Source organism: Pimephales promelas, chromosome 8, assembly GCF_988280905.1.
Source record: "Pimephales promelas chromosome 8, fPimPro1.hap1.1, whole genome shotgun sequence".
In the NCBI taxonomy this organism is placed as follows: Eukaryota; Metazoa; Chordata; class Actinopteri; order Cypriniformes; family Leuciscidae; genus Pimephales; species Pimephales promelas.
This window is the reverse complement of record NC_142776.1, coordinates 7,090,845-7,115,908: the sequence shown is the minus strand read 5'-3', so window position 1 is coordinate 7,115,908 and position 25,064 is coordinate 7,090,845. Positions and strand designations below refer to the sequence as shown.

General features: G+C 39.0%; 1 protein-coding gene and 1 non-coding gene across 2 annotated transcripts in view; both read left to right on the top strand.

Moving 5' to 3' along the window:
- Positions 1 to 25,064, top strand: part of nop58 (NOP58 ribonucleoprotein homolog (yeast)) — a 33,937-nt gene that overhangs the window by 948 nt on the left and 7,925 nt on the right. Inside the window, exons 3-11 of the mRNA XM_039689426.2 lie at positions 540 to 592; positions 869 to 993; positions 1,345 to 1,481; positions 1,690 to 1,754; positions 1,866 to 2,000; positions 2,445 to 2,590; positions 2,754 to 2,880; positions 2,997 to 3,295; positions 3,534 to 3,595. Of these exons, the coding sequence (XP_039545360.2) occupies positions 540 to 592; positions 869 to 993; positions 1,345 to 1,481; positions 1,690 to 1,754; positions 1,866 to 2,000; positions 2,445 to 2,590; positions 2,754 to 2,880; positions 2,997 to 3,295; positions 3,534 to 3,595 (1,149 nt within the window). The remainder of the gene's footprint in view (positions 1 to 539; positions 593 to 868; positions 994 to 1,344; positions 1,482 to 1,689; positions 1,755 to 1,865; positions 2,001 to 2,444; positions 2,591 to 2,753; positions 2,881 to 2,996; positions 3,296 to 3,533; positions 3,596 to 25,064) is intronic.
- LOC120491723 (small nucleolar RNA SNORD11B) lies at positions 1,114 to 1,197 on the top strand. The gene has a single exon (XR_005625284.2). It is a non-coding gene; the product is annotated as a small nucleolar RNA SNORD11B (small nucleolar RNA).

Sequence of the window (25,064 nt, the reverse complement as noted above, 5' to 3'; positions counted from 1 at the left end):
AACCATTCCCACTTTAATGGGAAACCTGGAAATGTCAAGGAACTCTAAAGTGGTAAAATAGACTGGAAAAGCATGGGCATTAAAGGCATAGTTCACCCAAAAATGAAAATTGGCATCATTTACTGACCCTCAATTTGTTTCAACCCTGTATGTGTTTTTTCTGTTGGACACAAAACTAGATATTTTGAAGAATGTTTGTAACTAGGCATTTGATGGCACTCATTGACTTCCATTTTATGCATGTCCATGGGTGTCTGGTTACCAACATTCTTCAAAATATATGCTTCAAATTTTTTGTTGAACTATCACTTAATATAAATATTAGTCTTAGACATTTTTGTAGTGAATATTTTTGTGTTTAGATTAAGATATTTTGTTGGACAATTTATTCCAAATCTATATTTATTAACCACAAATTGGTAATCTCACAGCATTTCCTTGATTGAAAGGGGGGGAATAATCTGTTATTTCACGGTATCTTCACGGTATTTTCCTTGAGTGTGCATTCATTCACTAACAACCTTTGTTTTGTTTTTCAGTGTAAAACTGAAGCACTTTGAGAAGTTCCAGGATACAACAGAAGCTCTTGCAGGTGACTATGCTGAACTGAAACTTTGACACCTATAGTCCTTTAATAAGCTTTATTCATATATGCAAAGCAGTTTAAATGTCCATCAGCTGTGTGTCTATGATGTATCTGTATATCTGACTCAAGCATGAGGTCGTCAAACAGTAGTTCGTCACTACCACTGAGACCACAGATTTCCTTTTGTTTATCTTAATCTAAATATAAGATTGAAAATTAAAGGCAGCATAAAAATATGAAAAACTCTTATTCACGTTTTTTATTTTCTCATGTCAATATCAGCGGCCACGGCGATGGTGGAGGGGAAATTGGGGAAAAGTCTGAAAAAAGTTCTCAAGAAAGTTGTGGCCAAAGAGGCTCACGAGCAGCTAGCAATCACTGATGCTAAACTAGGAGGCGTTATTAAGGTAAATGGTGGGTTTTCCAACATTTTTGGGGGATAATGTAGTGTGCAGTATGTTTTAAATCAGCTCTGCTATATGCATTCCAAATGAAATCATGTTACTGATTTTTGCCTTATGGAACACTACAAGCTGTGATGATGATGACCATTGTGTCATGTTGCTGAAAAACCATGAGGCATTTTTGTCACTACCTCATCTGAGCTTCTTTATAAACCTGGAAAAATCATTTGGTAGTGCTACGTTTATGGTTAAGCATCATGTCTGGAAATGCAAAGATGTGTGAATTTCAATATTGTGGTGCACTTTAAGCTTCAATAGAACAAAATAGCTGAGACTCTCTGCTGCCCCCTGCAGGAGAAGCTGAACCTGAGCTGTGTGCACAGCCCCGCTGTGGCGGAGCTCATGAGGGGCATCAGAAACCAGATGGAGGGGCTTATCACAGGTCTTTCTGCAAGAGAGATCAGTGCCATGTCTCTTGGTTTGGCTCACAGGTTAGTTTGCATTTGAAAATCAATGATGTATCTCAATTTAAACCGTTCTTTGTTCACGTCAATGATTATTTTTGCTGACCGACTTCTGTGAGGATATTAATCAGCATTCGTCACTACCACTGAGACTTTCTGAGCAGATATTTACATCAAGCTCAACATTCATGCTTTTGTACAGCAATTGACTGTTTTTTGTTTGATCTTTCCTCAGTCTTTCACGTTACAAGCTGAAGTTCAGCCCAGACAAGGTGGACACCATGATTGTTCAAGCCATTTGTAAGGAATACTTTTGCTTGTATATTTGCGCATACTTGAGCACATATATAGATGGCAGTGCTTTAAACAGCTGTACCCCTGGTTCACTCTCTTACCTTCCATATTCTGCAGCTCTGCTGGATGATCTGGATAAGGAGCTCAATAACTACATCATGCGCTGTAGGGAATGGTACGGCTGGCACTTCCCAGAGATTGGCAAGATCGTCACAGATAACCTGGCGTACTGCAAGACTGTCCGCAAGATTGGTTAGTACACACTCGAAAGTATTTGATGAGGATTTCTAGATTTAGATTACATATTCTAGATTATAGATGCTCTTCCTTTTTTGTTGGAAAGAAAAACGTAATTTCAGTTTTCCTTATGGTCAGCGATGTACACTGAGGTCTAAAATAACCTGGAAATAAACAGCTTATATAAACTTAAAAGAATAATTTTAAATTCAAATGAAATGTTTTAGGGTTTAACTTATTTTTTGTGGGGAGGATAAATTAAATATTATATGAATAAAATAAATATTTCACATGTTTAAAGTTGGCATGAAATGGAATTTGCAATAGTCTTTTCTTCCCTATTTTGTGTGTGTGTATATGTATGTATATATATATATAATAAATACTGCCTTATTCCATAAAAAAACAACAATAATTGTCTATTTTGATATACTATGTATTCATAATTCCGCTGTGTAGGTGCTCGCACAAATGTGGCAACAACAGACTTGTCTGAGGTTATTCCAGAGGAGATCGAGGCAGAGGTTAAACTCGCTGCAGAGATCTCCATGGGAACGGAGGTGTCCGAAGAGGACATTGCCAACATCATGCACTTGTGCGACCAGGTTTGTTGAACGAAAAACAAGTTTAGTATATATAGTTTGTCACCTTGTTGCATTAAAATGGTTTACATGATTAGTTCCATTGTAAACTGGAAATTATTTCTCGTTCTTTAAGGTAACTCATAACCTCTTGTGAATTTATGCATTTCCCCCCCTCAACCTCTAGGTGATAGAAATATCAGAGTATCGCACACAGCTGTACGATTATCTGAAGAATCGTATGATGGCCATTGCACCCAACCTGACAGTCATGGTGGGAGAATTAGTGGGAGCCCGTCTCATATCCCATGCAGGTGAGCACTATTTGGTCTGTAACATGATGTCACTGGTCACACAAGATGAAATGAAGTAAAGCTTTGATTTAACTTGACAGGTTAAATAGCATGTTTATTTGTTTGTGACTCATCAGGATCCCTGCTGAACTTGGCCAAGCACCCGGCGTCCACCGTACAGATTCTAGGGGCAGAGAAAGCTCTGTTCCGTGCTCTGAAAACCCGTCGGGATACGCCCAAATACGGTCTCATCTACCACGCCTCTCTGGTGGGGCAGACCACAGCCAAGAATAAGGGTAAAATCTCCAGAATGCTGGCCGCTAAAACGTCCCTTGCCATCCGTTACGACGCCCTGGGGGAAGACACCAATTCAGAGATGGGAATCGAAAACAGAGCCAAGCTGGAAGTCCGATTACGCTACCTGGAAGAGAAAGGGGTTAGTTGATACGGGTTACATTTGATCTTTAATCATGTCACAAGCAGTGATGAAGATGACTTGTATGTCACAGTCCTGAAAATACCATGTGGGTCATTAAGTCACTATCTCTTCTGAGCTTGGATTTGTTTACTCTTTATATGTAGTTATCTTATACAGCACTGTTAAAGTTTCAGTGTAAATATTTGCATTTGCTGTGAAAAATCCTTGATAATTAGTTGTCTATTTTCTGACCTAGATCAGACGCATCAGTGGGTCCGGGAAGGCTCTGGCAAGGGCTGATAAATATCAACACAAGAGGTGAGTTTTCCTTTCCAACATTGTTTTCGGTCAGTAAGAATTATTATTATTTTTTTTTTTAATGAAACGGTCATTGAATGCAATAAATTGATAGTTTCTGTAGCCCTCAAACTGTATTCACTTTATAGCCCTTAATCCTGTAATTGTGGACAAATGTGGGCACAGAGGACTCAGGTGTGATGCTAATTTTTATTTAATATAAATGTTATATCACTGTCTTTAATAAAGTTTTGTCTATCCATGTATGGTTTCTTTTGTATTTTGGGGCTATTTTTGAATTTATTTACTTAAAAAGTACCATATTTTCTATGTAAATTATGCTTATTTTTATGTTTTATTTTTTTAATTTTTCAACTACATTAAAATATCATTCCAATAAGTTCTTAGAGCTAAAACCTAAAGATGAAGTGACACTTTGCTGTCACCTGGTGTCTTATTTTGGCTTATTTTAGAATGCTCTAAAAATGAGTTTTTCCCATTCATTTCTATGGGTGCCCATTTTTGACCCAAATACAAGATTTAGGTTTTTTTTCTCACCCACTTAACATTGTAGAATTGAGTCAAAAAAAAAAAATTGTGTTCAGGAGGCAAACTTGGGAAAAGTAGCCAAGTCTTGTACCGCTTAGATCAAGGGAAGTATTTTTTAAAAATAAATCAACTATTTTGCCCACATTTGTCCAGAATACGGTTTTAGGGTTAAAGACGTTTACGTTGTTACTAAAAATAAAATAAATACTTTTTCCCCCTTTCATCAAATAATCCTAAAAAAAAACATATCAGTTAAAAAAAAACCCCAACTTATCATGGGAATAAGTTGCAATTTAAAGTGCATTACATTTTTCGAATTGCTCTAATATTAAGCCATAGAACTGTTTTTACTCTTATTTGATTAAAAAAAAAAATCTGTACATTTCTGCAAGGAATTTATACAGGCTTGTTATTTTATATCCCTGTCACCTCTAAATAGTTTGCTTTTTAGTCACTGGCATGGTTTTGTGTATTCACTCCCCAAAAATGTTGGCTGTTACAAAGATTTAGAGTACTTTTTATTGATGGTTAATATTTTATAGGTTTTAAACTAATATTTATAGTATTAGTATAAGATATTTGATTCATTATCATTCTGCTTTAAAGGGTTAGTTCACCCTCATGTTGTTCCAAACCTCTGTTTATTTGTTCTGCTGAACACAAGGAAGATATTTGGAAGAATATTTTAATCAAACAGATCTCATTCCCCATTGACTACCATAGTATCCTACTTTAACCCTTTAACCATCTGTAACTGGTACTTGGAGAAAAAATAATTAGGGCCCAAGCCCTGAAAGGGCGAAGGCCCTATTGTTTTCCTTAGGATTATTCTTTTCTATTATTATTATTATTATTAGGGCCCAAGCCCTGAAAGGGCGAAGGCCCTATTGTTTTCCTTGGGATTATTTTTCTTTACTATTATTATTATAATTATTATTATTTTACTACCTTTTGGGCACTTTTGGGGCCCTTAACGTGCTCGAAAACTCTTGAAACTTTGCACACGGGTCAGAACCCGCGGCCATCAGAGCCGGGCTGAAGCTGGTACCCGGGCGTGGTAGGGCGGCTCGTCAGCGCCCCCTGGAACGGGGTCCGAACACTTGGTCCATAACTCAAACACGCTTGTATGTAATAATATGAAACTCGGTACACATGTTGATCTCATCGTTTCATCTATACCTCACACTCTTACTTTTTACCCCAGCCCAACAGGAAGTCGGCTATTGAGGTTTGTTTGTAAAACGCTCGCAATGGAATTTCATATACTCCTCCTAGAGCTTTGATCCAAATTCGACGAAACTCGGTCAGCGTGAAGTCAAGACATTGAGGATGAAAGTTTGCGAGGGGATTTTTTATATCTCGAACGGTTTGTCCGTGGCGAGGAAACGAAATCATGGTGAGAAACGTGAAACAGGAAGTGTGTTATAACTTCAGCATACATTAACTGATCTTGATGAAACTTCAGCAGTGTGTTCGCTGTAAGAGGACGATCACATGGATGTGACTATTGTGAGTCAAAGTTATAGCACCACCAACTGGCAGCAGGAAGTGTGTCATTTTCAAAATGCTTTGAAATCACCCTTTTATTTTTACCCGATTTGCTTCAAACTTCATCTGTATAATGTAAACATACGGCAGATGTAGACCTGTGAATGGATTCTTGATATCTTTGATACTGTTAACGTAGCAACGCATCAAACTTTACCCTTCTTTTAGGATGCTTTTAGGATGCTTTTGAGACCCTTAGCATGCTTCAAATTGCATGAAACTCGACAGACACATAACATTTATTAGCGCGTAGACATGTGCAAAGTTGCAGAAACGGGCGTGGTGAGGGCTCAGTAGCGCCACCTTTTGACAAAAGTGGGGTGGTTAGTTTTAACTAGAGTTACAAAAATTGGTATGTATATTGTACTCCTCGAGCCGGACAACTTTCTAATTGACACTTATTAGCTAGGACCCACAGAAAGTCAGATATTTTTGTTTGAATATGGCCACTCTGAGCCTACATGTCTCTGTGTCTTTGGCTGGCTGGCTGGCTGGCTGTGTGTGTGTGTGTGTGCAGGGGGAGGGGGCTTAACCATTTCACTGCTGTGTGTATGACCTGCATAAAGAAAATACATTTCTCAAGCCTGGTATTTTTTAAATAAGTTTTTATTTTTATTTTTTATAAGTAAAGGCATATAACTAGTTTAATTGTAGTGAATTGACAATAGTTTTATATAATTAGTTTATTAATCAGATTAACTTGGTCAATAAACTTGGTCTGAAAATTTGGTCCATAAATCAAACACACTTGCATGTAATAATATGAAACTTGGTACACATATAGATCTCATCGGTTCATGTATACTTCACACTCTTACTTTTTACCCCAGCCCAACAGGAAGTCGGCTATTTAGGGTTGTGTTTAAAACACATGCAATGGAATTTAAATTATTGCTCCTAGAGCACTGAACCAAATTCGACGAAACTCGATCAGCGTGAAGTCAAGACATTAAGGATGAAAAAGTGCCACGGGATTTTTGATATCTCGAACGGTTTGGCCGTGGCGAGGAAACGAAATTATGGCGAGAAACATGAAACAGGATGTGTGTTATAACTTCAGCATACATTAACTGATCTTGATGAAACTTCAGCAGTGTTTTCGCTGTAAGAGACCGATCACATGGATGTGACTATTGTGAGTCAAAGTTATAGCGCCACCAACTGGCAGCAGGAAGTGTGTCACTTTCAAAATGCTTTGAAATCACTCTCTTATTTTTAACCGATTTGCTTCAAACTTCATCTGTATAATGTAAATACACGGCAGATGTAGACCTGTGAATGAATTTTTGATATCTTTGATACTGTTGCCGTGGCAACGAAACAAACTTTAACATTCTTTTTTGATGCTTTTGGGACTCTTAGCATGCTTAAAATTGCTTGAAACTCAACAGATACATCACATTTATTAGCCAGTAGACATGTGCAACTATGGCAAAAGATTAAAGTAATGTCAAAAAAGTAAACACTAAAAGCCTCATATCTTCTAAAAATGTAATTATACATCATTTGTTTCTAAATTAAATTATACAAATATTATAACTTCCCCAATTTTTCCCTTTTTTCATTTAAGAATTATGTTTACGTTCAAAAACAGCCAGAATTGTTGTAAAATTCAGAAAAAAATAATAATCTGAGTCATACGTAGTGCTATACTGCCCTCTTGTGTTCAATATCAGGTAGGCCTATTGTGTATATTCCCACCGGTTAATCAACGTGTGACTCCGCTGGGACTTGGGAGCTTTTAAATCGCTTACTTAAAACCGAAAGTCGAAATATGGATGTCCGCACAAGACATTAATGGTGTGGAGTAGAGCGAGCATTTTAAATAAATTCCTATTAAGTAGGATTGAACTAAACAGAAAGAATGTTCACTCTGTTCTGCTGGTTCCTCGCTGGTGGATCATATGATTACTTTGTCATAATCTATGACAAAAATGCTATTATAAACTATATTAATAATAGATAATACACATTGCTCTTATTTTTAAAAAATACATTCATGAAAAACAAGATAACAAAAATCATAAAAAGATATAGCCATGGCTGCTATAAATGTTTGAAATGCATAGGACAGATGTTTAATGACGCAGCAACATATTAATTGAAAGGCAATTAATAATCTGTCATTACGTCACTGCATTATGATATTACGGCTCTAATATGGTGCAGCACAAAGCACTTATGTGCATCCCGAGCGGAGAATGATGTGCTTGAAGCCACATGAAGTTACAGCGCATTGAGTCCGTATTGAAAAGTTCAAAGCACAAAGGAAATACATATTTATGAACAGTGTATTATACATTATCTATCTATGCAATAGTTTATTGAGCCTTTTCTTTTAAAGGTTTTAAATTTCAGTTACTGTGTGCGTGAAGAACAATTATAGTGCTCTGACTCTAGTGTTGTGATCTAACCGACAGCGTCCGACACCCGGTAGAAAGTAACACGGTTAAGTTACAGCAATAAAGTCCAGCAAGAAAAAGTTTCTTCATTCGAAAATATAGACATTTAGACCTTTATCTTACAGATCCAGTATAATAGGATTAACATTCAATCATCTTGAAGATCGTTTCATCATTGACTGTAACCGAATGTGACGTGCTGTTTGAATGCTGAATGGAGAATGACTGACAGGCGCAGAGAGGGAAAAGTTTGTGTTCTTGAATTTAATGACTTAAATATTAATTTCTATATCACATAATAGCTTCAGAACACTAATAATACAGTACACAAAAACTTTATGGTACTTTAGAAAGTTTTTGTGCCTTTGTGCCTAACATAGAATAGTATATATGCACAATATAGAATTTGAATCAGCCTCGTCAAAGATGGCAGTGTCAGAGCCGATACCGATCCTGAGTATCTAATCGGCGCACTTCTTTTCAACAGTCAAATTGAAATTGAAATTGAAATTGCTTGAAACTCAACAGATACATCACATTTATTAGCCAGTAGACATGTGCAACGTTTCAGAAACGGGCATAGTGCAAGGACTAAATAGCGCCACCTTTTGACAAAAGTGGGGTTGTTAGTTTTATCTACAGTTACAAAAATCGCTATATACATTGTACTCCTCAAGCCGGACAACTTTCTAATACATAGTCATTAGCTCGGACCAAGAGGAAGTCAGATATTTTGGTTTGAATATGGTGAGCCTCTCTCTGAGCCTACATCCCTGTATGGCAAGCCCTTTTAACATTTAAAAGCTAAGTTTGCCTGTCCGGAATTAACATTGTAGATATCAACAACGTCTTTCTGTCTATTCGTAATTACATTTTGGATAGTTTGTATTATCATTTAAGATATCTGTAACATAATTGTGACTAGTCGAAATGACAGAGTATGGCAAGCCGTTTTAACATTTAATCATAAAAGGGCCAAAGCCTTCGGCACCGCCACCCGGGTGCATTTAGGTAACTAAAGGAACCGGGGTTGCGGTGCCACCGGCTTGGGCCCGCCATCGCTGCTCGCAGCTATATTTAGGGCCCAAGCCCTGAAAGGGCGAAGGCCCTATTGTTTTCCTTAGGATTATTATTAGGGCCCAAGCCCTGAAAGGGCGAAGGCCCTATTGTTTTCCTTAGGATTATTAGGGCCCAAGCCCTGAAAGGGCGAAGGCCCTATTGTTTTCCTTAGGATTATTATTATTATTATTATTATTATTATTATTTATACGACTATTCGGGCACTTTTGGGGCCCTTAACATGCTCAAAAACTCTTGAAACTTAGCACACGGGTCAGAACCCGCGGCCATCAGGGCCGGGCTGAAGATGGTACCCGGGCGTGGCAGGGGGGCTAGACAGCGCCCCCTGGAACGGGGTCCGAAAACTTGGTCCATAAATCAAACACGCTTGCATGTAATAATATGAAACTCGGTGCACATATAGATCTCATCGTTCATATATACCTCATACTATTACTTTTTACCCCAGCCCAACAGGAAGTCGGTTACTTAGGGTTGTTCATAAAACACTCGCAATGGAATTTGAAGTACTACTCCTAGAGAATTCAAACACACGGCACGAAACTCGGTCAGCATGAAGTCAAGGCATTGACGATGAAAGTTTGCGAGGGGATTTTTGATATCTCGAACGGTTTGGCCATGGCGAGGAAACGAAATTATGGCGAGAAACGTGAAACAGGAAGTGTGTTATAACTTCAGCATACATTAACTGATCTTGATGAAACTTCAGCAGTGTGTTCGCTGTAAGAGGACGATCACATGGATGTGACTATTGTGAGTCAGAGTTATAGCGCCACCAACTGGTAGCAGGAAGTGTGTCACTTTCAAAATGCTTTGAACTCACCCTTTTATTTTTTCCCGATGTGCTTCAAACTTAATCTGTATAATGTAAATACATAGCAGAAGAAGACCTGTGAATGGATTCTTGATATCTTTGATACTGTTGCCGTGGCAACGCATCAAACTTTAAAATTCTTTTTTTTATGATTTTGAGACTCTTAGCGGCTTTTGGGGCCCTTAACGGGTTTGAAAACTCTTGAAACTTTGCACACAGGTCAGATCCCACAGCCATCAGAGCCGGGCTGAAGATGGTACCTGGGTGTGGCAGGGGGGCTAGACAGCGCCCCCTGGAACGGGGTCCGAACACTTGGTCCATAAATCAAACACGCTTGCATGTAATAATATGAAACTCGGTACACATGTTGATCTCATCGTTTCATCTATACCTCACGCTCTTACTTTTTACCCCAGCCCAACAGGAAGTCGGCTATTGAGGTTTGTTTGTAAAACGCTCGCAATGGAATGTGCAATACTCCTCCTAGAGAATTCAAACACACGGCACGAAACTCGGTCAGCATGAAGTCAAGGCATTGAGGATGAAAGTTTGCGAGGGGATTTTTGATATCTCGAACGGTTTGGCCGTGGCGAGGAAACAAAATTATGGCGAGAAACGTGAAACAGGAAGTGTGTCATAACTTCAGCATAGATTAACTGATCTTGATGAAACTTCAGCAGTGTGTTCGCTGTAAGAGGACGATCACGTGGATGTGACTATTGTGAGTCAGAGTTATAGCGCCACCAACTGGCAGCAGGAAGTGTGTCACTTTCAAACTGCTTTGATATCACCCTCTTATTTTTAACCGATTTGCTTCAAACTTCATCTGTATAATGTAAAAATACAGCAGATGTAGACCTGTGAATGGATTCTTGATATCTTTGATACTGTTGCTGTGGCAACAAATCAAACTTTAACATTCTTTTTTGATACTTTTGGGACTCTTAGCATGCTTGAAATTGCTTGAAACAGATAGATACAGATAGCTCGACAGATACATCACATTTATTAGCCAGTAGGCATGTGCAACTTTGGCAAAAGATTAAAGTAATGTCAAAAAAGTAAACAGTAAACACTAAAAGCCTCATATCTTCTAAGAATGTAATTATACATTATTTGTTTCTAAATTTAATTATACAAATATTATAATTAAACCAGTTTTTCCCTTTTTTCATTTAAGAATTATGTTTACGTTCAAAAACAGCCATAATGGTTTTAAAATTCAGAAGAAGAAAAAATAATCTGAGTCATACGTAGTGCTATACTGCCCTCTTGTGTTCAATATCAGTTAGGCCTATTGTGTATATTCCCACCGGTTAATCAACGTGTGACTCCGCTGGGACTCGGGAACTTTTAAATCGCTTACTTAAAACCGAAAGTCAAAATACAGATATCCGCACAAGACATTAATGTTGTGGAGTAGAGCAAGCATTTTAAATAAATTCCTATTAAGTAGGATTGAACTAAACAGAATGAACGTTCACTCTGTTCTGCTGGTTCCTCGCTGTTGGCGCGCACAGTTATGAATGCTTGTGCAGCCATGAGTTTTAGTTTAATTTTAAAATTAGCGCAATTTCGGGATTTGTATTATTTGAATTTATTTTTAAAAAACACAATGTTGAGTTTTATTGTAACACTGTTTAATCGCGCCCACGGTTATATTTTGTATATTATATATAATTATAATGTATTTCTGTATAAAATAATACTACAATAAAAAACACATTTGTGACCGAACTGATCCAGCAAAATTAGTCACAGTGACCCAAATTTAAAAATTGAGATTTTGATATTAATGGAAAGAGGACACTGTAAGCTTTCAAATGATACCTTGGTCATACCTTGAATGGTTGTAACGATATACAGATTTGAATTCTGGTCGTCTGCCCTTTTTTTCCAATTGAAAACCTAAGAAAATCGCTTTTAAAGTTTTTTTGCCCGTTTTTTTTTTTTTTTTTTTTGATATCTTTCAAAATCCATAGCATTTTAAGGGATAAACTATTTATTTTATATAGCTTAATTTGACCAAATAGATTAACATATAAATGCAATTTAACGAGGCTGAAACTCAACTTATTTTTAATTTTTTTGAAATAAATAATTAAAAAGTCACTTTTACAAAAATGTTCTAAAATCAGAAAGATTAAAGAGGAGTCAGAGAGAAATTCAGTTTTCATACGGATTAGCCCACATAAGCAGAGAGCAGTCTGTTTTCTTTCATTTTGAATGGTTGTGTTTAAAAGTAGACATTTCAATATATATGTCTGTGAGGATACCTTATACGCTGACTTTCGGTTCATGAGACAAGCTTCAGTTCACGTGCCGCGCGTCTCCGCGTCGTGATTAGGCCTAGCCTATTGTCTGCAATTTATTTCTTATTATTAAATCCTAGTAATTGGTTGATGAAACATTGATTTAAATTAAGATAATTATTTTAAAACGAAATTTACTTTAAAGAAAGGCTTTGTGCTTGCATGTTTAAGCTATGTGAAAGTTTTAGTGCTGCTTCCAGAGAACGGTCACGTTCGGATTGTTTTTCCTCATAAATGCGAACACGGAAAATAAAATAAAGATTTTATGCTCTGGAGAGAGTCAACCCTTCTTCATCTGGTGAGTATTACTTTTGGTTTGTGCAGTGTGGTTCACAATTTATTAAAATATTTAATTATCTGGGAATTGGATGCTGAAATTGCCCAATTTAAAAAAAAAAATTAGTAATAATTTAAGTTTTGTGGTGTAAGTCTACGTATTTTATAGGCTAATGTTAACTTCAAATAATACTAATAGTAATTTAAAGATGTTGTAGCTAGCATTGGGTCTGGACGTGAAGGATAACTTCGGGAGTTGAAGGGACGTGTCGGTGTCGTGATTCTGTCTTCTCACACCGCGACACAGGTTCGTGGATCTGAGTGTCGCGATCGTTACAGCCTTACATAGGCTATATTCTTCTTGCAGATAAATATACTCACGCAGTTTAGGTTAGAAGCCTCCAGTGAGTTCAACGTTTCAGGGGATACCCGGGAAATGCTCAGAGGTGACGAGGGGAGTTGAGAAGAGCAATGTTTATTTCAGCGAATTTAAAGCTTTGACAACTTTAATCGTTATTTAAATACCTTTACTCAATTATCTCGACTACGAAACCCTGTGAGATTATTTTTGAATGTCTGTTCTTTGAAATTAGCAAAAAAAAAATATATATATTTTTTTTGTTATTTCATGGTTTTTCCACATAATCGGCCCATATCTTAAAATGGAAGGTTGCAACTTCCGACTCATTTCGCCAGAGCGGGTCACATTTGATTTTTATTTTTTAAACAATGTAATGTGTAACCTAAAAATAAACAGATTATTTGATAAATGATATATTTAAATCTCCATATTGTAGCCTAATATCTGCAGGGCAGCCTAGTCTTAATAAATGTATGCTTCATTTTTCATTAGTAAATTTGATCAATAAATTCAATAATTTAGAATAATAAGACACTATAGGGCTGTTACCCTAGGTAAGGCTGATCAAATTAAATCGGTTACACAATAATGTTACGAGATTGGTTTAACAGGAGTCAATTAAAAATCGCTGTAAAGAACGACACTTTTAAACATAACCCTAAATCACCATAAGGTGTCGCCAGATGACCGTCTTAATGAACGAGTCATGGATTCAAAATGCTGAATCATTCAGTAATGAGAAAACACATTGCTTTGAGATGCGCGATGGGTCGCTGTGATCTTTGTTTAACTATTTTCTCTGCTGAAACAGAAAAAAGTCAATATTGCATCTACAAAGTCAATATTGCATCTAAAATGTAAGTGACTTGACTTGTGTGTGTGACTATGTTTGTTGTAGTGATAAGAGTTGCATCCTTGTTAAAGTTTAAGGCCTTGTGTTTTTGGATATATATCTTTCTTTCTTTTTTTTTTTCTTTTTTTTTACAAAATATGCATATAACCCATATATTTAGGGCCCAAGCCCTGAAAGGGCGAAGGCCCTATTGTTTTCCTTAGGATTATTATTAGGGCCCAAGCCCTGAAAGGGCGAAGGCCCTATTGTTTTCCTAAGGATTATTAGGGCCCAAGCCCTGAAAGGGCGAAGGCCCTATTGTTTTCCTAAGGATTATTTATTATTAGGGCCCAAGCCCTGAAAGGGCGAAGGCCCTATTGTTTTCCTTAGGATTATTATTATTATTATTATTATTATTATTATTATTTATACGACTATTCGGGCACTTTTGGGGCCCTTAACATGCTCAAAAACTCTTGAAACTTTGCACACGGGTCAGAACCCGCGGCCATCAGGGCCGGGCTGAAGATGGTACCCGGGCGTGGCAGGGGGGCTAGACAGCGCCCCCTGGAACGGGGTCCGAACACTTGGTCCATAAATCAAACACGCTTGCATGTAATAATATGAAACTCGGTACACATGTTGTTCTCATCGTTTCATCTATACCTCGTGCTTTTACTTTTTACCCCAGCCCAACAGGAAGTCGGCTATTTAGGGTTGTTCGTAAAACACTCGCAATGGAATTTTTAATACTCCTCCTAGAGCTTTGATCCAAATTCGACGAAACTCGGTCAGCGTGAAGTCAAGACATTGAGGATGAAAGTTTGCGAGGGGATTTTTGATATCTCGAACGGTTTGGCCGTGGCGAGGAAACAAAATTATGGCGAGAAACGTGAAACAGGAAGTGTATCATAACTTCAGCACACATCAACCGATCTTGATAAAACTTCAGCAGTGTGTTCACTGTAAGAGGACGATCACATGGATGTGACTATTGTGAGTCAAAGTTATAGCGCCACCAACTGGCAGCAGGAAGTGTGTCATTTTCAAAATGCTTTGAAATCACCCTCTAATTTTAACTCGATTTGCTTCAAACTTCATCTGTATAATGCAAATACATGGCAGATGAAGACCTGTAAATGGATTCTTGATATCTTTGAAACTGTTGCCGTGGCAACGCATCAAACTTTACCATTCTTTTAGGATGCTTTTGAGACTCTTAGCATGCTTCAAATTGCATGAAACTCGACAGACACATCACATTTATTAGCCAGTAGACATGTGCAACGTTTCAGAAACGGGTGTGGTGAGGGCTCAGTAGCGCCACCTTTTGACAAAAGTGGGGTTGTTAGTTTTATCTACAGTTACAAAAATCAGTATGTATATTGTACTCCTCGAGCCGGACAACTTTCTAATTGACACTCATTAGCTAGGACCCACAGAAAGTCAGATATGTTTGTTTGAATGTAGAGAAAATCTCAGAATTTTGCCAGTCTCTCAGTGTCTCTCTGTGTGAGTGAGAGGAGGGGCGCCTGTCAGGTTAATTTTAACCCTTTATTTGCTGTGTGCAACTTCTCTGGCATTTTCGGGGGCCTTAACATCCTCTAAAACTCTTGAAACTTTGCACACGGGTCAGAACCCATGGCCATCAGGGCCGGGCTGAAGCTGGTAACCGGGCGTGGCAGGGCGGCTCGACAGCGCCCCCTGGACTGGGATTCAAAAATTTGTCCATAAATCAAACACACTTGCATGAATTAATATGAAACTCGGTACAATTAAAGATCACATCAGGCCAAACAACTTTCGTGCTCTAAGTTTTATGACAGTTCAAATGGAAGTTATTTATGAATTATGAATTATGGGTTGTTTGAATAATTGTCCTAGGAGAAATACATCAAATCACAAGGCATGTGTTTACCAATCACAACCAAACTCGGTGTGCATGAAGTCAAGAAACTGAGGATGAAATTTTGCGAGGGGATTTTTGATATCTCGAACGGTTTGGCCGTGGCGAGGAAATAAAATTATGGCGAGAAACGTGAAACAGGAAGTGTGTCATAACTTCAGCATACATTAACTGATCTTGATGAAACTTCAGCAGTGTGTTCGCTGTAAGAGGACGATCACATGGATGTGACTATTGTGAGTCAAAGTTATAGCGCCACCAACTGGCAGCAGGAAGTGTGTCACTTTCCAAATGCTTTAAAATCATCCTTTTATTTTGACCCGATTTGCTTCAAACTTCATCTGTATAATGTAAATACATGGCAGATGAAGACCTGAGAATGAATTCTTGATATATCTGATACTGTTGCCGTGGCAACGCATCAAACTTTGAAATTATTTTAGGATGCTTTTGAGACTCTTAGCATGCTTGAAATTGCATGAAAATCAACAGAAACATCACATTTATTAGCCAGTAGACATGTGCAAAGTTTCAGAAACGGGCATGGTGCAGGGACTAAATAGCGCCACCTTTTGACAAAAGTGGCGTTGTTAGTTTTATCTACAGTTACAAAAATCGGTATATACATTTTACTCCTCAAGCCGGACAACTTTCTAATTCAAAGTCATTAGTTTGGATCAAGAGGAAGTCAGATATTTTGGTTTGAATATGGTGAGCCTCTCTCTGAGCCTACTGTACGTCCCTATATGGCAAGCCCTTTTAACATTTAAAAGCTAAGTTTGCCTATCCGGAATTAACATTGTAGATATCAACACGCCACCTTTTGACAAAAGTGACTAGTCTTAATTACATTTTGAATAGTTTGTATTATCATTTAAGATATCTGTAATGTAATTGTGACTAGTCGAAACGACAGATAGAGTATGGCAAGCTGTTTTAACATTTCATTTAATCATGAAAGGGCTAAAGCCTGCGACACCGCCACCCCGGTGCCTTTAGGTAACTAAAGGAACCGGGGTTGCGGTGCCACCGGCTTGGGCCCGCCATCGCTGCTCGCAGCTATATTTATTATTATTATTATTATTATTATTTATACGACTATTCGGGCACTTTTGGGGCCCTTAACATGCTCAAAAACTCTTGAAACTTTGCACACGGGTCAGAAACCGCGGCCATCAGGGCCGGGCTGAAGATGGTACCCGGGCGTGGCAGGGGGGCTAGACAGCGCCCCCTGGAACGGAGTCCGAAAACTTGGTCCATAAATCAAACATGCTTGCATGTAATAATATGAAACTCGGTGCACATATAGATCTCATCGTTCATATATACCTCATACTATTACTTTTTACCCCAGCCCAACAGGAAGTCGGTTATTTAAGGTTGTTCATAAAACACTCGCAATGGAATTTGCAATACTCCTCCTAGAGAATTCAAACACACGGCACGAAACTCGGTCAGCATGAAGTCAAGGCATTGAGGATGAAAGTTTGCGAGGGGATTTTTGATATCTCGAACGGTTTGGCCGTGGCGAGGAAACGAAATTATGGCGAGAAACGTGAAACAGGAAGTGTGTCATAACTTCAGCATACATTAACTGATCTTGATGAAACTTCAGCAGTTTGTTCGCTGTAAGAGGACGATCACATGGATGTGACTATTGTGAGTCAAAGTTATAGCGCCACCAACTGGTAGCAGGAAGTGTGTCACTTTCAAAATGCTTTGAACTCACCCTTTTATTTTGACCCGATTTGCCTCAAACTTCATCTGTATAATGTAAATACATAGCAGATGAAGACCTGTGAATGGATTCTTGATATCTTTGATACTGTTGCCGTGGCAATGCATCAAACTTTAAAATTCTTTTTTTTGATGATTTTGAGACTCTTAGCGGCTTTTGGGGCCCTTAACGGGTTTGAAAACTCTTGAAACTTTGCATACAGGTCAGATCCCACAGCCATCAGGCCCGGGCTGAAGATGGTACCTGGGCGTGGCAGGGCGGCTCGACAGCGCCCCCTGGAACGGGGTCCAAAAACTTGGTCCATAAATCAAACACGCTTGCATGTAATAATATGAAACTCGGTACACATGTTGATGTCATCGTTTCATATATACCTCACACTCTTACTTTTACCCCAGCTAGACATGAAGTCGGTTATTTAGGGTTGTTCATAAAACACACACAATGGAATTTGCAATACTCCTCCTAGAGAATTCAAACACACAGCACGAAACTCGGTCAGCATGAAGTCAAGAAACTGAGGATGAAATTTTGCGAGGGGATTTTTGATATCTCGAACGGTTTGGCCGTGGCGAGGAAATAAAATTATGGCGAGAAACGTGACACAGGAAGTGTGTTATAACTTCAGCATACATTAACTGATCTTGATGAAACTTCAGCAGTGTGTTCGCTGTAAGAGGCCGATCACATGGATGTGACTATTGTGAGTCAAAGTTATAGCGCCACCAACTGGCAGCAGGAAGTGTGTCACTTTCCAAATGCTTTAAAATCATCCTTTTATTTTGACCCGATTTGCTTCAAACTTCATCTGTATAATGTAAATACATGGCAGATGAAGACCTGAGAATGGATTCTTGATATATCTGATACTGTTGCCGTGGCAACGCATCAAACTTTGAAATTATTTTAGGATGCTTTTGAGACTCTTAGCATGCTTGAAATTGCATGAAAATCAACAGACACATCACATTTATTAGCCAGTAGACATGTGCAAAGTTTCAGAAACGGGCATGGTGCAGGGACTAAATAGCGCCACCTTTTGACAAAAGTGGCGTTGTTAGTTTTATCTACAGTTACAAAAATCGGTATATACATTTTACTCCTCAAGCCGGACAACTTTCTAATTCATAGTCATTAGTTTGGATCAAGAGGAAGTCAGATATTTTGGTTTGAATATGGTGAGCCTCTCTCTGAGCCTACTGTACGTCCCTATATGGCAAGCCCTTTTAACATTTAAAAGCTAAGTTCGCCTATCCGGAATTAACATTGTAGATATCAACACCCCACCTTTTGACAAAAGTGACTAGTCTTAATTACATTTTGAATAGTTTGTATTATCATTTAAGATATCTGTAATGTAATTGTGACTAGTCGAAACGACAGATAGAGTATGGCAAGCTGTTTTAACATTTCATTTAATCATGAAAGGGCTAAAGCCTGCGACACCGCCACCCCGGTGCCTTTAGGTAACTAAAGGAACCGGGGTTGCGGTGCCACCGGCTTGGGCCCGCCATCGCTGCTCGCAGCTATATTTATTAGGGCCCAAGCCCTGAAAGGGCGAAGGCCCTATTGTTTTCCTTAGGATTATTCTTTTCTATTATTATTATTATTATTATTATTATTATTTTTCTTACGACTATTCGGGCACTTTTGGGGCCCTTAACATGCTCGAAAACTCTTGAAACTTTGCACACGGGTCAGAACCCGCGGCCATCAGAGCCGGGCTGAAGATGGTACCCGGGCGTGGCAGGGGGGCTCGTCAGCGCCCCCTGGAATGGGGTCCGAACACTTGGTCCATAACTCAAACACGCTTGCATGTAATAGTATGAAACTCGGTACGCATGTTGATCTCATCGTTTCATCTATACCTCGCGCTTTTACTTTTTACCCCAGCCCAACAGGAAGTCGGCTATTGAGGTTTGTTTGTAAAACGCTCGCAATGTTATTTGAAATACTCCTCCTAGAGCTTTGATCCAAATTCGACGATACTCGGTCAGCGTAAAGTGAAGACATTGAGGATGAAAGCTTGTGTGGGGATTTTTGATATCTCGAACGGTTTGGCCGTGGCGAGGAAACGAAATCATGGCGAGAAACGTGAAACAGGAAGTTTGTTATAACTTCAGCATACATTAACTGATCTTGATGAAACTTCAGCAGTGTGTTCGCTGTAAGAGGACGATCACATGGATGTGACTATTGTGAGTCAAAGTTATAGCGCCACCAACTGGCAGCAGGAAGTGTGTCACTTTCAAAATGCTTTGATATCACCCTTTTATTTTTACCCGATTTGCTTCAAACTTCATATGTATAATGTAAACATACGGCAGATGTAGACCTGTGAATGGATTCTTGATATCTTTGAAACTGTTGCCGTGGCGACGCATCAAACTTTACCCTTCTTTTAGGATGCTTTTAGGATGCTTTTGAGACCCTTAGCATGCTTCAAAATGCATGAAACTCGACAGACACATCACATTTATTAGCCAGTAGACACGTGCAATGTTTCAGAAACGGGCGTGGTGAGGGCTCAGTAGCGCCACCTTTTGACAAAAGTAGGGTTGTTAGTTTTATCTACAGTTACAAAAATCGGTATGTATATTGTACTCCTCGAGCCGGACAACTTTCTAATTGACACTCATTAGCTAGGACCCACAGAAAGTCAGATATGTTTGTTTGAATGTGGTCTTGCTTAATCTGAGCCTACATCTCTGTCTTTGCCTGTCTGTGTATGTGTGTGTGTTTGTAGGGGGAGGGGTCTTAACCATTTCACTCCTGTGTGTATGGCCTGCATAAAAAATAAATGCCTTAAGCCTGGTATTTTTTTAAATAAGTTTTTTATTTTTTATAAGTAAAGGCATATAACCAGTTTAATTGTAGTGCATTAATAGTTTTATATAATTAGTTTATTAATTAAATTAACTTGGTCCATAAACTTGATCTGAAAATTTGGTCCATAAATCAAACACACTTGCATGTAATAATATGACTTGAGTGTTAATCACATCATGTTTTCAGTTTGAATATAAAATATATAAATTATGTAAAAAAAATAAAGTTGATCCAGCTGGAGCGCAGGCTGAGAATAGCGCTGTCATGACTGGATCACGAGATCATCAGTCATGCCCTCTCATACCTTACGCGCACACCACGCCCACTTACATCAGATCACATCAACATGTCAGCCGGAGGGATAACGAGGGTCGTCGTCGCTTTTGGATTCAAGAATTTCTTACAACAAGATGGCAAAAGAACAGCGCTTTGCAAGACATGCAACGTTAAGATCGCGGACAGTCAGATGACAACCTCCAATTTCGTCCGTCATTTGAAGAGCCATATTCTGCCCAGTAAGTGCTTGTCAATTTGTTAATGTTATCTGGTTAGCTCGTTCGTAGTTAGCTAGCTAATGTAAGTTAAAGGAGAACTCCGGCGCAAAATTACACATTGTTACCTAGTCAACCGTTATCTGAGATTTGTTTTCATGACTGCCGAATGTAAATAGTTTTATCTATAAAAACAGTTTAGCCTATAAGTGACGCCCGACATTCTGCATATTGTGTTATTTTGTTAAGCCCCACTAAAGGCATAAAAAACTGTAAAGCACAATCAAGTTTTCACACTATATTCCAAGACTTCTAAAGTCATTCAATAGCTTAATGTGTGGTAAAATTAATATTTTAGTCTCTAAGTTAAAGTTAACGGAAAGTCATCTCGCCTCAGTCATTCTCCATGCATCAGCATTAGCGCGTCGCGTTCGGTTGCGACAGTAACACGACGACACTCTCTTCAAGATCAATGTTCCCAATATTATACTTTATTTGTAGATAAGGCATAAAGGTCTATGATTTGCATAAAATGACTATCTTGCTGGAGTGGAGTTTATTGCCCTTTAGAATACACTAAGCATTAGTGCTGCACGATTAATTATATCGCAGTCGTAATAGCGATCTCAAACCTATGCAATTATATAACGCAAAATGCCGCGATTTTATATGAAATAAACAAAGTAGGGCTATTAGCGCAGCATCTCTTCTTTTTTGTCATCCTTTGACTAGTGTTACAAGATCCCCCTCTTATTGGTTCAAATGCCTTTTCGCATTTTGCACGACAAGAAGTGAAAAGCTGCCTGTGAGTGCCCTAGATTAGAATAGATGAGACTCGCATAATGCGCATGCACTGACCGTGTGCCAGCCCAGAATAAACAGTTCTCTTTCGAGCTTGAACGAACAATAGCACACACAATTATGCCAAAATGTGATTTTGTCTAGTATCTTCATAACATAAGAAAAGTCTATGGATGAAAAGAGTTGTGCTATGAGGCGCGTGTGAGATCCGCGTCTCGGCAACGGGTGCTCTTAAAGGGCCAGCAGCGAATAAAGCGTTCTTTCAGTAAAGTTAAAAGAACAAAGGGAAATTAGAAAATTACTCACTGATCTTGAGTAAAGAACTTTTGTAGCTTTAATAAGGATTATTATATATATAATTTATGATTCAGGCAGCGCAGACTGTTTGATAACTTTATTCAATTTCTGTACCTGTTAAGACAGGAAGGGCACAGGTAAATATGTTTTTCATTATGGGTTTATGTGGGGATTGTTTGAAGTTCACTTAATTTAAAAGCTGTTATATATTTTTTTTAAGCGTAATAATTTTTTAAAAAGTTGATGGCTTTCAATTGATGGAATCACTGTAATGTTGGTTTGGTTGATGGTTTATTGATCATTATAGGTGTTATCAATCATTTATTGTTGTTGTTGTTTTTAGTTTGAGTTGAGAAATAAACATTAATCTGTGTGTGCATTTTACTTTAGAACCAAGCAAGTTGGACTCATGAAACCATTTTATTATATCGGAGTCGCAAATTGCAATTGCAATATTGGCTCAATAATGGCAATATGACATTTTCCCAAATCGTGCAGCCCTACTAAGCATAGATTATAGATACCATCCCTTCGCTATGTTCTTTTCAATGTGAAGCGTTGCGTGCTGTGACTTGGTGTTGCTTCAAGTGCATCATTCTGCACACGGGATGCGCATGATTGCTTATAATACTTTGGGGAGACAAGGGGGCGTGGCCTAAGGGAATAGCACTCGTGATGTTAAGTGATGTTACCCCGCCATCGCTGATACAACCTTTAGCAGTCATGTTTTTGCTTCTTGAGAGAGAGAGAAAGTGTGTGTGTGTGTGTGTGTGTGAGCAATGGCGGTTCTAGGCGGGGGCCTGGGGGGGCCAGTGCCCCTGCGACAACAAGCTTGGACCCCCTTGTGGCCCCCTAAATGTGGAGTCAGTGTGAAATATTTTTTTATAGTGTGTCACGCATTGAGCATGACAGTCACTCGTTTCAGTCTTTTGTCTCACACTCCCGTCACACATTGTATTTCTCATGCGGAAAAACTATTAATAATATATTTAATATACGCAATTTCTCTGGCCGCGCCGCTCTCACGTGAGAATCAAGCGCGTCTCGCCTGGAGTTCAGCAGTCGACCCTGCTACGCATCAGCCAATCAAAAAAAGAGAAGTGCTACTACATTGGTTGTTAGTTTTATCTACAGTTACAAAAATCGGTATATACATTGTACTCCTCAAGCCGTACAACTTTCTAATACATAGTCATTAGCTCGGACCAAGAGGAAGTCAGATATTTTGGTCTGAATATGGTGAGCCTCTCTCTGAGCCTAGGTCCCTGTATGGCAAGCCCTTTTAACATTTAAAAGCTAAGTTTGCCTGTCCGGAATTAACATTGTAGATATCAACAACGTCTTTCTGTCTAGTCGTTACACTTTGGATAGTTTGTATTATCATTTGAGATATCTGTAACATAATTGTGACTAGTCGAAATGACAGAGTATGGCAAGCCGCTTTAACATTTAATCATGAAAGGGCCAAAGCCTTCGGCACCGCCACCCGGGTGCCTTTAGGTAACTAAAGGAACCGGGGTTGCGGTGCCTCCGGCTTGGGCCCGCCATCGCTGCTCGCAGCTATATTTATTATTATTATTATTATTTATACGACTATTCGGGCACTTTTGGGGCCCTTAACATGCTCAAAAACTCTTGAAACTTAGCACACGGGTCAGAACCCGCGGCCATCAGGGCCGGGCTGAAGATGGTACCCGGGCGTGGCAGGGGGGCTAGACAGCGCCCCCTGGAACGGGGTCCGAAAACTTGGTCCATAAATCAAACACGCTTGCATGTAATAATATGAAACTCGGTGCACATATAGATCTCATCGTTCATATATACCTCATACTATTACTTTTTACCCCAGCCCAACAGGAAGTCGGTTATTTAGGGTTGTTCATAAAACACTCGCAATGGAATTTGAAGTACTACTCCTAGAGAATTCAAACTCACGGCACGAAACTCGGTCAGCATGAAGTCAAGGCATTGACGATGAAAGTTTGCGAGGGGATTTTTGATATCTCGAACGGTTTGGCCATGGCGAGGAAACGAAATTATGGCGAGAAACGTGAAACAGGAAGTGTGTTATAACTTCAGCATACATTAACTGATCTTGATGAAACTTCAGCAGTATGTTCGCTGTAAGAGGACGATCACATAGATGTGACTATTGTGAGTCAGAGTTATAGCGCCACCAACTGGCAGCAGGAAGTGTGTCACTTTCAAAATGCTTTGAACTCACCCTTTTATTTTTACCCGATGTGCTTCAAACTTAATCTGTATAATGTAAATACATAGCAGATGAAGACCTGTGAATGGATTCTTGATATCTTTGATACTGTTGCCGTGGCAACGCATCAAACTTTAAAATTCTTTTTTTTTATGATTTTGAGACTCTTAGCGGCTTTTGGGGCCCTTAACGGGTTTGAAAACTCTTGAAACTTTGCACACAGGTCAGATCCCACAGCCATCAGAGCCGGGCTGAAGATGGTACCTGGGTGTGGCAGGGGGGCTAGACAGCGCCCCCTGGAACGGGGTCCGAACACTTGGTCCATAAATCAAACACGCTTGCATGTAATAATAAGAAACTCGGTACACATGTTGATCTCATCGTTTCATCTATACCTCACGCTCTTACTTTTTACCCCAGCCAAACAGGAAGTCGGCTATTGAGGTTTGTTTGTAAAACGCTCGCAATGGAATGTGCAATACTCCTCCTAGAGAATTCAAACACACGGCACGAAACTCGGTCAGCATGAAGTCAAGGCATTGAGGATGAAAGTTTGCGAGGGGATTTTTGATATCTCGAACGGTTTGGCCGTGGCGAGGAAACAAAATTATGGCGAGAAACGTGAAACAGGAAGTGTGTTATAACTTCAGCATACATTAACTGATCTTGATGAAACTTCAGCAGTGTGTTCACTGTAAGAGGCTGATTACATGGATGTGACTATTGTGAGTCAGAGTTATAGCGCCACCAACTGGCAGCAGGAAGTGTGTCACTTTCAAAATGCTTTGATATCACCCTCTTATTTTTAACCGATTTGCTTCAAACTTCATCTGTATAATGTAAAAATACAGCAGATGTAGACCTGTGAATGGATTCTTGATATCTTTGATACTGTTGCTGTGGCAACAAATCAAACTTTAACATTCTTTTTTGATACTTTTGGGACTCTTAGCATGCTTGAAATTGCTTGAAACAGATAGATACAGATAGCTCGACAGATACATCACATTTATTAGCCAGTAGGCATGTGCAACTTTGGCAA